The 15,157-nt window shown below is 38.3% G+C and overlaps 1 protein-coding gene across 11 annotated transcripts in view; it reads left to right on the forward strand.

Moving 5' to 3' along the window:
- TPK1 (thiamin pyrophosphokinase 1) overlaps positions 1-15,157 on the forward strand; it is a 320,519-nt gene that overhangs the window by 213,116 nt on the left and 92,246 nt on the right. For all 11 annotated transcript variants that reach the window (XR_012074168.1, XR_012074172.1, XR_012074169.1 and 8 more), the window contains one exon: positions 10,407-10,518. Coding sequence is in view for 3 of the 11 variants with exons in the window: in XM_072964303.1 (XP_072820404.1) it covers positions 10,407-10,518 (112 nt within the window). In the remaining 8 variants the exon portion in view is untranslated. The remainder of the gene's footprint in view (positions 1-10,406; positions 10,519-15,157) is intronic.

Consider the following 15,157-nt stretch of genomic DNA (forward strand, 5'->3'; position numbering starts at 1 on the left):
TGATAACACTTATATGTGGAATCTAAAAAAATGATACAGATGAACTTATTTACAAAACAGAAGCAGACTTACAGACATAGAAAACAAATTTATGGTGACCAAAGGGGGGAAGAGTGGGGGAGGGGTAAATTCGGAGTTTGGGATTAGCAGATACAAACTGCTATATATAAAATAGATAAACAAGGTCCTACTGTATAGCACAGGGAACAATGTTCAATATCTTATAATAACCTATAATAAAAAATATGAAAAAGAATATATATAACTGAATCATTATGCTGTACGCCAGTAACTAAAAAAGCATTGTAAATCAGCTACACTTCAATAGGAAAAAAAACATGAATGAGTGTCCCCACACATCCTTATCAGCATCCTCCTCATACTGTCTCTAGCAGAGGGCAAACTAAATGAATGGGGATATGTAAATAGATGGGAAATGTTGAACAGAGGTGGATGAAGTCAAGGAAGGTAGTTATTTAGTTATTAAATTATTTACTGTACAAGTATTTATTATTTTAGGGCCAACTTTGGATAAGATCATGTAAAAGCTTGATGATTGACTATAGGGAACAAAAAGTAGAATGGGAAGAAGAGCAAAGGAATGAAATGGTCTAACTGGCTTTTTAAGTGAGAAGCCTAGAAAACCATGATGATACAGTTTTTTTTTTTTTTTAAAGAGCTTTAAAAATCACAGCCTACTCGGGTTTAGATCCCACATCTACTAATTACTAGTTGAGTGACCTTGAGCAAGTTACTGACTGTTTGTTCTGAGTCTACAGTCTCTATCTTAGCGTCGTCCTACCACTCCAGGTTGTTAGGAGAATCATGGTGTCCAAAAGAAGATGAAGTCACAGCAGATATTCAAAAGTTGCTGCCGTATTTACATCTCTCTTTTTCTTTCCCTGGAACTTTCTCATTATTTCCTCCAATACAGGAAGTTTGATAGTCATGCTGAGGTTTGAAATAAATTAATGCAAAGCCGTCCCTTTCTTTCCACCTTCTTCAGGAGAACTAACAATATCCCATGAGCATTGTGAACATGAGTGGAAAGCAAAACCGAACGAAAACACCAGAATGAGACACCCGGCTCAGTTAACCGTGCTCAGCCTCCGCCAGACTGCATCTCACTTCCTGAGGCGTTTGATAGGATAATGAATAGGCTGATCCAGTACTTCCCTCCCCTGTCAGACCACCTGGCCCCCAGCCTCCACTCCCCTGCCAGTCTTAATGACGTGCAGCTTCTGGGAGAGCAGAAAAGAGAAGGGTATGGGGGCTTGATAAATCTGACAAAAGGGAGGGGTCAGGTGGAGGAGGATGTCTGTGGTTGGAGTCGCCGTGGGAAGCTGGTTTTCTGTTGCATTCAACTCTAATCTAGAAGGCGTAGCTGAGGAGGCAAGGGGGGCAGTTGAAATACATGTTACAGCGTTGGCACTCCCATCAAAGCTCTCCCCATTATGAGAAAGTCTGAGAAACAAGTTCAGTGGACTTAGAGTCTGAGTTGAATTTTATTTAAACTATTTGCTTGTATTAAAGAAAGAGAAGCTTGTGTTACCTTTGTACTTGGCTGAGTTCAAATTAAGAATTCCAAAAGTTAACTTGAAGAACTACATTTTGGATGTGATGACCATATGTGAGCCCTCAGAAAGAGTTCTGAGAACTTTTCTAAAATTGAACAAAGTTGGGGAGGTGTGTAGACTCTTTCAGAGTATAGGAACTCATTGTTTATAATAGTTTACTGAAAACTAGAGCTTCTTAATAGCAAATGCAGATAGGATTCTTCTCTTTAAGATACCTCATCTTATGAAGGTTAAACAGAAAAATGTTCACATAAAACATTTTTGTCTTTCTCCCCTCTTGCTAATATTTTATATCGATCTTGTGAAGCATAGTTACTTTTTTTCCTTTAAAAATTACTGAGACAAAGTGACTAGGTTTTTATAAGATAAACAACAGAGAAAAGTGGAAAGAAAACTTGTGTTCAAATGAAACTTGGAGGACTTGCCAGATGGAGAAGAGGGGTAAGTGAAACAGTGTTTGTAATAGGAATGTTTGAAGCCCTGTTCTTTGCATCTTACACATGTGATCTCATTAGTCCTCAAAATAACCCAAGAAGTTAGTACTGTTATGCCCATTTTACATACAAACATGAAATGTATACTCTGTACACACGGTGAAGTGTGTTTTGACTACTGTTTGGTGGGGTATTCATAATTATTGGTTGTGTGTGGTTTGTCCCGGTGTCCAATGAAGTAGGCGTTATCTATACAGGAAATTCTATCAAGGTGTCTGCATTGAGACCTTTCAGTTCAACTGGACCCTCCCTCATCTACTCTAATTTTGATAGAGATTTTTCTAAGCATATTGACCCCCTTTTATCAACACTTTTTCCGTTTACTCTAAACCATTAGTCAGATACTTATTAGACACTTAATATGTCCCTTCCCCTGGGCTAAAAATGCAACAGAAACAAAAGGCAGGGGTTTTTGCCTTAAAAGAAATGTTATCCTTTTAAAAGATATAATATGAACCCATTTGAGAGATGCAACACAGTAACAAGATGCTCTATTTTGTGGTATAAGTAATTCAAGATTGCAGCCGTTAGAAATAAGTATGATCTATGTTAACTGGAATACAGAGGGAGGGTTCATTAAAAGGTAGCGTTTGACCTTTGCTTCGAAGCGTCTCTCAGCCAAGGATGGAGAAATAGCCTAAGAAAGACTATAGGGGGAACGTGGGCGTCCTGATACGCCACACATTAAGTAGAGTAGCATTTGTCTGAAGTAGTTGGAGCACTCTGCAATCACTCTGGATTCAGAACATATCTTTCAGTATAACCTGTCCTGTTTCCACTGCTTGCTTCTGGGACAAGTATTGTCTTCAGAAGTCATCAGTTAAAATGTCCGTATCTTTTGGAGGGGCAAACAGTAGGTTTCTGACAATTTAGTGTGAAAGCATCACCAGGTTATTTTCTCTGACTGCAATAAAAGGGCAGCATAAAGATAGGGTAGGATACATTGGGGGGAAAAAAGCATCAATACTGTGGTGCTTGGAAAGAAAGGACAAACATCAGTTTCATCAGCTTTATTTTGAAATAGTCTAGTGTTGGGGGTTAATGAGGAGATTCGCCTATCATAGTATTTTACTGTCGCTAACAGCATAGGGGGGTTTCATAAATATTTCATAAATATTTCATAATATTTATGGGGGGGTTCATAAATATTTTTGACTTTTAAGTAAACTGGCTTAACGAGTGTTCACAAGGTTTGGTTTTGTTTAAACATGCATCCAGTATTGTTATTAACCTCTTGCTAGGAGAGTAAGCCTACCTCTCTTGTCAAAAGATGCGTGATTTCAGCCTCAATTTACTACTGAGTATTTTCAAAAACAAAAATCAGATGGAGGTTATTAATTTCACAATGTAACATTGAAAAATGTTCCTGCTGTGGAAGTATTACACCAAATTCCTAGTTGTAGGTGCTACGTGCAAAATCGTCCCAAATCAGTGTGTTCTTAGGTAGATTTCATGAAATGTAAATCCCATGGGTAACTGTGAGGTGTTATTTAAGGGTCTGGTAGAGGAGCTGTAGCCAAGTAAGTTTAGGAAGCACTCGCTCAGGGAAATAGGGTTTTTGCCACAAGCATACCTAGAACACTTAGCCTGCTGGTGTGAGTTGTGATTTACAAGAGAAGGCTCCAAGGAGCATTTGTTCTAATCTTCCCTGACCCGGCGAGTAGCGGTCTGTGGAATGCACTTTGGAAAAATGTGGTTATGACACGATTTGAAACTCTAAAAGCTATATAGATACTGTATTAATGCATTTTCAAAAGAAAACACAGTCAATCAATCAATGATAAATAAATATCTGTTAAACCAGTGCACTTGTGTTTTGAATTCTACATTTATATAGCCAAACAAAAGTAAATATACAAGTCCTCTAGCTCTGACATTTTACAACGACAAGTTCACTGGGAAGACCATTTCTCTTGTGACTACTTCTGGTCATGTGAGCAGTCACAGTATGACAATGTACCAGCACTATAGTCTGTCTGTGTGGGAGGTGAGCCTCGTCTCCTGGTAAATGTAGTGTAGATCCTTCTGTTGACTTTCACTACTCTTTCCTGCAGGCAACTTAAATTCCTGTAGTGTTAACTGATAAATTTTTTTAAGTACCTGGACAAACTAACAAAAGATGGGTTAGCAGAGGTTAGCCTTGTGTTTAATCAGTGTACAGCAATGTTCATTCATACCGGGTCTAACCTTGTGCAGAGAGTTTAGCTACAATTAGCCACGGGTGGAAGTTCAGCTTTAGCAGCAATTTGATGACTGGTTATTTACTTTATAAACTAGCATTGGCACCTGCTCCTCGAGTCTTTTGCACTAAGTAGGAAGTCCTTTTGTGTTCTTCCTATGTTCATTGGCTTTGTGAATGATCTTGTTAAACTGCTGTGTATTTTGTGAGACCCACATTAAGAAATCTTTGAATAAAACTTGGCACAGTTATTGGATTTAAGGATTTAAAGATGTAAACAGGATTCAGATGGCTCAATGTTTGGTCTTTGTACACAAGCAAAATCTGCAGTGAGCTTTGTCTTTTCTCTCAGTCATGTCCATTTGCAAAAAGGAGGTAAAATACAAAGGGACAGTGATTTCTTACCCTGCCGTTAGGTATCTTCTTGTGTATATTTTGGTCTAGTTTGGCATTGCAGCCTAGGGACGGTGACTGTCATGCTGTTTGTCATTTATGTGCTTGTAAGTGTGACTTCCAGCATAGGAGCCAGGCAATGTCTTTGTTTCCTTTCACTGAATTGCAATTCCATCCCTTACTGAGGTTGTTAATATGTTAAAAAAAAAATTACCATGGTTGGAGAACCAAACTGTCTGTGATTGATTTTTGTTCTGTCTTTACCATGTAGAAATACCTTTGACTTCAAAGAGTTATCTTGGCTCAGAACACAGGACAGAACAGGAAGCCATGCAGTGATTCATGAGAGCAGATGGAAGTCAGTGATTAGGGCACATGCCTCTAGTCGCCATGAATGGCATCGGTCTTTAGGGAAGTTCTTTAATGTCAGCTGCACACCTGCCTGCGTCAAATCCCATATAGGCTGGCGTATATTATGAGCTGAGAAATCTGAGAAATGGACAAAAATGCCTTTTGGTGTCCATTGTAACGGTGTCACGTGGACTTGAGGATATAGGAGAAAAGCATAATACTGCTCTCTGTTAACCATACAAAGCTAAATTTGCCTATTTATCCACACAAAGACCACTCACACGTGGCTAAACGCCTTTTGAAACAAGAGAAAGAACTGTTCATTGATTGTAGGCTAAGACCTACCTGTCTGTGACTTCTTAGGTCCACAAACTTACTTACTCCCAGACTGAAAATTTCAGGGTCTGTTGAGTCTTAAAATAATGAGGAAGGCAGTGAATATACAGCAAGGCTAGAAAAGAAAGCTTACCGTTGTGTCATTTAAATCAGTGGATTTTGTAACATTTACCCTCTCCCTGGGATAATAAAACTTAACAGGTATACGAGCTGTTTCCTTTGCATTATGATCCAAGCTGAAGAATCTCCTCAGGAAGTTAATATTCATGAGTGGAGAAATCACTCCTCATTTCCTTTACCATCCTTTGTTGGAGTGAGCCAGAGCTCCAAACACGGTCACTTGTTCCGCTGACCACTGCCAGACCGTGAAGCAGGCCACAGACAGAGGGAGGAAAGTCTTCAGCTGAACGACAGGAATTAGCTGTAACACACTGAAAATAAGACAGCCCAAGGACACGAGTCTCTTTGATCAGGAACAAAGAAGTCTGTCTCTAACAGCAGGTCTCCTTGTTGGAGACACCATTATCAGGACAGAGGTAGAGCCATCAGGGCCAGGTGTGTGTCTCTGTCCTTCTCTGTCCTGTGTCCTCAGCCACCCAGTGCCTCGGAGGCTACAGGTTGCCTGTAACCCCTCTGATACACGTGCCTTCTGATGGGGAACCCTGGAGTATAGCCCTCTCCAGCTGGAATCTGCCAACATGAGAAGTCACCATTGCTTCCTGTTCCTTCGCTGCTGAAGCCAAAGGAATTCTACTGAGATCAAAATTTCTACAATACTCTCTCTCTCTCAGTAACTCCTTTGATTATAAAGGAGGCTTTGTTACTGCTGCCAAATTCGTTAAAGTGTATTATGTTAGGCATCTGTGGACCATAATTCGTATTTAGCATCTATATCTTCAGAGACAATGATTTCTGTAAAGGAGACTAGTAGGGAAAAACAAAACCCAGAATTCATGTGGCGAGCTATTTAGTGTAAATCAACTTAGGGAAAAGTTATACAAAGAAATAAAGGTGACTCCCGGCTTAAACAAACAAACCCCCCCTTTTTTTTTAAAGGGAGAAGAAAAGCAGAACAAAGTTGTAAAAGGCTGCTGAGAAGCGGCCGTATGTGGGAACTCTCATCTAGCTGGCATGGGTTTCAAACCCACCAGCATATAGCTGTTTGTTAGGGGATCAGAAACTGAAAGTCATTGAGAGACTTGAAAAAAAAATTAATGCCCTTTATTTTTAGAGTAGTTTTACATTTACAGAAAATCGAGCAGATTAGATAGAGAGTTCCCATGTACCTCCTCTCCTGTTCGCAGTTTCCCCCATTATCTTGCGTTAGTGCAGTACATTTGTTACAAAGAGTAAACAAAAAAATGGATGTGTTATTAAGGAAATTACATAATTTGCATTAGGGTTCATTCCCTGTGTTATACATACGATGTGTTTTGAGAAATGCACAGTGCGACGTATTCACCGTTACAGGTCGTACAGAATAGCTCCACTGCCCTAAAAATTGGTTCCCCTCCCGGGGCAGAGTTGGCTTCTGTCCGTCCTTCGGTTCCCGCACAGGCATCGTTCCTCAGGGAGCCCCTGGCCTACACGCCGCCCTCCACTCCCCACACCTGGTCAGGCCTCTGATCTGTCGTCTTTGCTGCTTCCCGGTGCATTGCCTTCCGCGCGCTGATGACAGTTTGCTGTGTACAGTTGTGTAACTCGTCTCCGACGTTAGCTTAGGGGTTCACGAATGGGTAATTGGCTGCATGAAGATCAGACCGACTGCACATCTCACTCCTCAGTCCCATGGCTGCTCCTCAGGCATGTCGCCCACGTCACCAGTGACTCACTGAGCCCAGCAGGGTTTACAGTCCCCCCTTTTAAAAAATCTGCCCATTTAGGTTCTATATCCTGACTCCCCTCTGGTGTAAAATAGTGAGAAAATGAGGGCCACTGCACTTTTTCTACCATTTTCCTTACCTGTGCCTTCTGACAGTTATAGCATTACTTTTGTACTGAAATATATAGAAATGTTCTACAACTATAATATGGTTTATATGGTTTTGCTCTAAATTACACTAAAAGAAAACACCAAAGATATAATGATTCAAGAACAAGATTAGTTTTTATTTCACTCCTGAGTTTTTTCCATGGCTGTATCTCGTTATTTCTTGAGTTACTGCTTAGAATTATTAGACTATTTTCTCTATATGTTTTTTCTTCAGAAGAGTCTAAGAATTTCTGTCTTGTATTGCTTAATATCTTAAAAAACTTCCTTGTTATTTTATGTTTGTGAGATTTCAGTGTCGAGTCAATTACCCTTGTCAGTTCATGGCACATTATCACCCCTGGTCCAAGCGAGAATCCTTGTTTATACATATGTAATCCTTGTTGATATATATATAAATGTTTAAATTTAACTAATATGTAAATTGATGTTAATTAATACAGTAATTTTTAAATACTTGTATTTTTAATTTTGTAGTTAGAGAAAGTATCTTACTGTGTTTACATTTATTTTAATCGACATAGATGGGGTTCTGTAATTTACCATGATTCTGTTTCCTACTATGCATTATGCTTTTACAATGCACTGGGTTTTCAGTCCACCCACATTTCTCTGTGTGCATCTAATCTGTTCCTTGGTGTATACCTGGATGCATTGCCTGTCTTTTCTTCCAAAGATGAACACCAAGTTCAAATGTATTTTATATTTTCTTTAAAAAATTTTTTATTTTTTGTGTGTATTTAAGCCCTTCGAATTGAATGTATGCCCTCTGATTGAATGTTCAAATAGAAATATATGTATATGAATTGCATAGGCAGTAAGTGTCTGAATGAACTTGTGTTAAATACAAGGACTCATATGTAACCTGGAGAATTGTTTTCCTAAAAAAAGCAATCTTTTGACAAAAGACAAAGCCTACTCATATGTTGAGGCCTGTATACAGTAGAATAAGTTCTCAGAAACTTACAACATACAGTATAAAAAGCATAGTTAGAATAAAAGTGAAACAACGGTACAAGGAGACATGGTAATACGTCATATAGTAAGTATAGTTTAAAAAGATACTATATTACAGAAAATCTTTTGGCACTTATTCCTTCAGAGTTACTTGAATTATGAAAGGTACCTTTTTTATTCTGTTATTCAATGCATGCATGCCTTGACATTTTCCCTTAAGGATTTGAGGTATCTTTCTACAAAGATTGTATACCCTAAGGATAATGAATAGGGTTGGAATGGAAAACCATTACTTTGTGGAAGAGGAGTTCCCAAGTATTTTATTTAAAAGCAAGCATTATGGCCTTGATTGAGGATTTTAACGTTAACCCTCCTGTAAATTGAAAAGTTGAAAATAAGGTAAATTATATCAGAATAGAAGAAGCATTCCCATTTCTCAGGGCAGATCCTCTGTCTCATGGTAGAGGTACTTCTCTCACTGAGCATCCCCCAGAGTGGCCATGGGTATAGGAAATGTGTTAACCACTAGCAGGATTGACACTGAATGCTGAAGGTTAAAGCCCTGTCCTCAAATAAAAAGGAGAGATTTTACTTAGGAAACAATGCTGTATTTACATTCAAGCAAGTGTTGGATGAAGACCCTAGAACTCCATATCATTTAGGGCTACACCTTTAGCAGGTGGAGTCAGTTTAGTCTTTGGAATTGGCAGGTCTAAGCAGGAATCCTGATTCTGCCCCTTGTTATCTGTGTGCTCCTGGACACATTTAATCTTACAAAACTTCAGTTTTCTGTTATGTAAAAGTAACAATTAACAATTAAAAAACAAAAAGACAGCCTACGGACTGGAAGAAAATAATTGCAACAATTGCTACCAACAAGGGACTAATTTCTAAAGTATACAAACAGCTCCTGCAACTTAATACAAAAAAAAACCAAGCCACACAAAAAATGGACAGAAGACTTAAATAAACATTCCTCTGAAGAAGACATACAGATGGCCAACAGGCATATGCAAAGATGTTCAACATCACTAATTTTTAGAGAAATACAAATGAAAACTACAATGAGGTATCACCTCACACCAGTCAGAATGGCCATCATTAGTAAGTGTACAAATAATAAATGCTGGAGAAGGTGTGAAGGAAAAGAAACCCTCCTGCACTCTTGGTGGGAATGTAAATTGGTGCAGTCACTGTGGAGAATAGCATGGAGTTCCTTGAAAAACTAAAAGCAGGGTTACCACATGATCCTAAAATCCTACTCTTGGGCATATATTCAGTAAAGACGAAAATTCTTATTTGATGAGATACCTGCACCCCCATGTATCATAGCAGCACTATTTACAACAGCCAGGACATGGAAGCCACCTACATGTCCATCAACAATTGAATGGATAAAGATGTGGTATATATATGATATGATTATATATATACAACGGAACAATACTTAGCCATGACAATGAATAACATAATGCCATTTGCAGCAACATAGATGTACCTAGAGATTATCATACTAAGTGAAATAAGTCAGACAAAGACAAATACCCTGTGATATCACTTATATGTAGAATCTTAAAAAAAAAATTATTTACAAACCAGAAACAGACTCACAGATATAGAAAACAAACATGGTTACCAAAGGGTAAAGTGGCGAGGGTGGGAGGGAGGATAAATTAGGAGTTTGAAGTTAACAGATACACATTTCTATATATAAAATAGTAAACAAGGACCTACTGTATAGCACAGGGAGCTATATTCAATATCTTGTGATAACCTATAATGGAAAAGAATCTGGAAAAAAATATATCTGTGTGTGTGTGTGTGTATAACTGAGTCACTTGGCTGAATACCTGAAGCTAACACAACATTGTAAATTTACTTAAAAAAATGGTTAAAAAAAAAACAAGCCCCAATAAGCTATCTTGTAAAATTGTTGCTAGGATTAAGTCAGGTGAAAGTTCCCAGGATTATTCAGCACATATTACATAAATTTGTTGTTAGAATTAAGTATAATAAGCTGCGTGAAGTTCCTAGGATGGTACCTGGTACACGGGACCCAGGTCTTCAGTGCACATTAAGGTCCCTTTCTTTCTTCTCCCGTCTTAATGATCATTCCTTCTCTTCTGCAGGGAAAACACAAATTGTGTGTAGACACCGGACTGGAAGGTGAGTGGTGTGGCCTTATTCCTGTTGGACAGCCATGCAAGCGGGTTACAACGACAGGCCTGAAGTGGAACCTCAGTAAGTAAAACCCTTGCATAAAGGGAGCTTTTTGAATCTTTATTATTGCTGTTGTAGTTAATATTATTATTACCATCCCAGTGAGTATGAAGTGGTATCTCATTGTGGGTTTTTTTTTTGCTCTTTCTTGATGACTACTGATGTTGAACGTCGTTTCGTGTGCTTATGGGCCATTTGTATATTTTCTTTGGAATAATGTCTATTCAGATCTTTTGCATAGATTTTAACTGGGTTATCTGTTCATGCTGAAGTGTAAGATTCCTTCATGTATTCTAGGTAAAAGTCCTTTATCAGATACATGATTTGAAAATATTTTCTCAGAGTCTTCGGCTTATCTTTTCATTTTCTGAAATTTAATTAACAAAATTCATTAATTTAATTTAATTTTAATGAAGTCCAGTTCTTTTCTTTTATAGGTCATACTTTTGGTGTTGTACCTAAGAACTCTTTGCTCAACCTTCTTCATGATTTTGTGTGCCTGAAACCTACTTTACTTTTCCAGAGAAGTAGCTATTCTAACTAAAGTGGAGTTCTTTTTGTAGTCAAATGCCTGAGATTTTATAAGATTAGCTATTCCTACTAAATTTTAACAGGTTTTCCCATACTTACTAAGTGTACGAGGTACTAGTGATACTGAAACTGTCAGTTTGAAAAGAACAAAAAATAAGGTGGATCGGTTTATGAAATAAATGCTGATTTAAGAAGAAACCATCAGGCATAGTGAAACAAATCAGCCCCTAGTTAAGAATAACAGTAATTTAATCAAAGAGCTCTGTCAAAGATACGTTCTCCTGATTGACCAATACCTCTAAGGTCGTACAGAGTAAAATATGGAACCATGTCATTCTTTTATAACATGTGAAACTTTAGGGGTCCCACAAGGAAATAAGTATTTAAGGAAATAAATAAATTGAAGATAAAAAGACATTTTAAAAGGCCTTTCAATGAGCCACTGCTGAAACAATTAGGGAAAACTAGAGATGTTTCAAAGCGAATGACAGGAAAGCACATCAGAATTTGAAAAGGACCGGGAGAACAGATCTTCTCCAGCGCATGGAAATCTGACAGGCTTTGAAGCTGGTTAGCTCAAACTGACACCAGCTCCCGCTAGAAGCTGTTTTGAAAATATTTCCAGCCTAAAACAATTGCTGTACTGTCTGGAGTTCCCATTCTTTCTAAGGACCCAATCGAGACTATGGTGAACTTCCTCCTGGATCTGGTAGTGACCTCGTTTTCCAGGGCTGGCACCAAGACAGTTAGCTTTCTTTATCCTTTGGTAACCAGCGAGAGTCATAGAATAGACAGCATTGTTTGGTGCTCTTTAGAACATCCTGGGATCCTCTGTGTCCCACAGTAACGCACGCATCCTAATCCTGTGTGATAAAGTTTACTCCAGGAAGGGGTCTTGGGCACGATGTGGCTTTTAATCTGCGTTAATGTTTCAATCCTGCCAAAGTACTCTACACTATTACTTATCTGTCTGTTTACTGCTGGCTTAGACTCTTGAAATAATTACTTTTTTTTTCTACAGCTTTGTGAAAATAAGGACTAGCAGTTTCACAGGGTATGGAAAGCAATAGAGTTGGGACACAAAGTATTTCATCAGTGATCTCTGGTAAAGTGCTAATTGTTGGGGTTTTCTGAGTGGTAATGTTACCTCATTAAGAAGTACTAAAAATAACTGTGAAATGCACCATGTTGGCTTGAAGAGAAGTGCAGAGATTTTTTTTTTTTTTCACTGAGAGGCTCCTGCTTTACTCAGTGTCCTTGTAAAAACAGAGTCCTGAGGTCAGTGTCAATTTGTCCATCACGCCTACATAGTGACAGGGTGGGGCCGGGCCCAGAAGAGGAGAACAGAGATGCAGTAACGTAGTCAGGGGCTGCTCAGGTCTTGGGTCAAGGAGAATAAGCAAATTTCATAAGGAAAGACATCAAAACCTTCCTCAGGTGGTCCCGAGCCTGGCATCCTCACTCTGTGATGCCACGAGTTCTAAAAGGGGTCTGATTCACCTGTTTGAATTTGTGATAGTTGACATCACTGCCTTTAAAACAAGTGCCTGTGGTGGTACCCATCGCCCAGATGTGAATCTTCACAAACATTGTTGAGACTTCCTGTATTACCATGTTTTATTTCATAGCAGTGTGCTGTGGATACTCTGTGACATGTGTCTGGATGAATGCATGTGGGAGTGCAGCAGCTGCATCACACACAAATGCATGCTCACCTGTACTCGGCACGCCGTACGGCTCTGACAGTGGTTCTACCCGTGCACTCTCATTCCAGGAGTATGTGAGGGCTCCCGCGCTCCATGTCCTCACCCCATTCTTGGTACTGTCAGATTTAATCATTTCTGCCAGTCCAATGAGTGTAGATGACATTTCCTTGTCATCTCTGATTGCCGATGAGGGAAAGCAACTTTTTGGAGTCATTAGCAATGTGAGTTTCCTCTTCTGTGAATTGCTTTTGCCCTTTTAACCTTTGCACTATTCGTTTCTTTCTTATTAATTCTTAGGAGCTCGTCAGATCCTAATGAGCTTCTTCCCGGCTGTACTTTGCCTTTTCCATTTGTTTATGGTGCTTTTGTATGCAGAAAGGTTATTGAGTTAAAGGTAGTCAAATTTATCAGTCTTATTTTTTAAGATGAATTTTTGTGTCATAAGTCATTTTTCCATTCCCTCTGGTCATAAAGATGTTCTCACATTTTAGTTTTAATGTTTTCTTTTAGGTCTTTTCTTTTACCTGAAATCGATTTTTGTGTATGATATGAGTTAGGGATCTAATTTTTTTCTTTGCTGATAACCAGTTGCCTTAGCATCATTTATCATCCTTTCTCCAGTGATTTGCGATATACCGTAAGTTTTCATATTCATGGGTATATTTCTTGAATCTCTAGTCTCTCCCCTTGACCTACATTCTTCTTCCTGCACTGACACCACACTGCCTTAATTACTGAAGCTTTATAGTAAATATTGAAATGTGGCAAGCTGAGTCTTCTAACCTTGATTTTTTGAAATTTTATGGCTGTTCCTGGCTTTTTGCTCTTCTTCATAAACTTCAGCATTAGCTTGACAAATGTCATAAACACTCAATTCCATTGTAATTTTTATTGGAATCATATTTAATTTATAGATTAATTTGGGGAGAAAAGAACAATTGGGGAGGAAAGTATCTGTATAAAGTTGAGTCTTCCCATCCATAAACATAATTTATCTCTCCATTTACTTGCAACTTTTTAATTGCTTTCAATAATTTAAAAATTTTGTTTATTTAATATCCTGTACTTCTTATGTAAGATTTATTTCTCGAAACCTTATATTTTGTGCTGCTATTGTAAATTACATCTTTTAAAAAAATTACATTTCCTGAGTTCATCGGTGGTATACAGAGATACACAATTGACTTCAGTATAGTGTATTAATATATTGCTGAATGTTTCCATTGCTTCTAAAAATGGGACTATAGATTCACTTGGGTTTTCTATAAACAGTCATATTTTTGTTATTCATCAAGCTTTCTTTCTTCATCTGTAACCAATTCAGTTACACTAACTGAAACAGTAAAAATGCCAGTTTTTTCCCCTTATGTAACAAAGTACAGTGGTGAGTAGTTACAGGGCAGGGCTTCTGCGATTTCTTCAAACTTTGCCGCAAAACATAAGATGTCTGCTGCAGCTGCAGCCACCAAGCTCCCCGTTCAGCATGAGGAGGGAGAAAAGGGAAGAGAGGGAGATGGGGTAGCAGGTGCCGCAGGAAAACAAGGCATCAGGGATTCCCAGGATTCCCAGAAGTCTTTTCATGCATCTGATCTTTTGCCTCAGTGGCCAGAACTATCAAATAACCACTGAGCTGCAAAGAAGGTTAGAACATGAAATTTTCTGTCTAAGGATGTAATCACCCCAAATAAAACCCAGGTCGTGTCAGTGAGGAAAGAAAGAATGGGGAGAGGGGTATAGCTCAGTGGTACAGTGCATGCCTAGCATGCATGAGGTCCTGAGTTCAAGCCCCAGTACCTCCATGAAATAAATAGATGAATAAACCTAATTACCTTCTCCCCCCCAAAAAAATTAATTAAAATAAATAAATAAAAATTTAAAAATTAAAAAGAAAGAGTGACTAGGAGTCTGCTCTTAGGTCTATCAAAAAATGTCTTTTCTTTGTCCACCACCTTGATTAACAGTTTAACTACATATATAATAAAAACTTCCTTTTTCTTTCAGCCATACTCTTTGGGATTTCTGTTGTTGCTGTTGATGAATCCACAGTCAGACTAATTATCTGTTCATCATCTGTCTTTAACTCTGTCCACTCTTTAGACATTACGTTTTTCTGTGACACTCTACAGTGTTACTACAGTATGTTTAAATGCTACTTTTATTTTGTTCTAGTTGGTTTTCCTCAGCTCTGATCATTGGTGTAGTTCATCGATTCTGATACCCTCATTTCTCAGTTAAAGACAAGGCTCTAAGTAGTGATTTGCCCAAACTCACGTTATTATGGATTGATGCACTCAAAATTTGAATTAAAGTCATCAGTGCTATTCTTCCTTGTTTCCAATTAGTAAACAAAAGACTCTCCATATAAAATAAGTTGATGTTTTTAAAAAATCACTACAATGAACTTGGGATGAAGAGAAAAAGGG

Source organism: Vicugna pacos, chromosome 7, assembly GCF_048564905.1.
Source record: "Vicugna pacos chromosome 7, VicPac4, whole genome shotgun sequence".
Lineage (NCBI taxonomy): Eukaryota > Metazoa > Chordata > Mammalia > Artiodactyla > Camelidae > Vicugna > Vicugna pacos.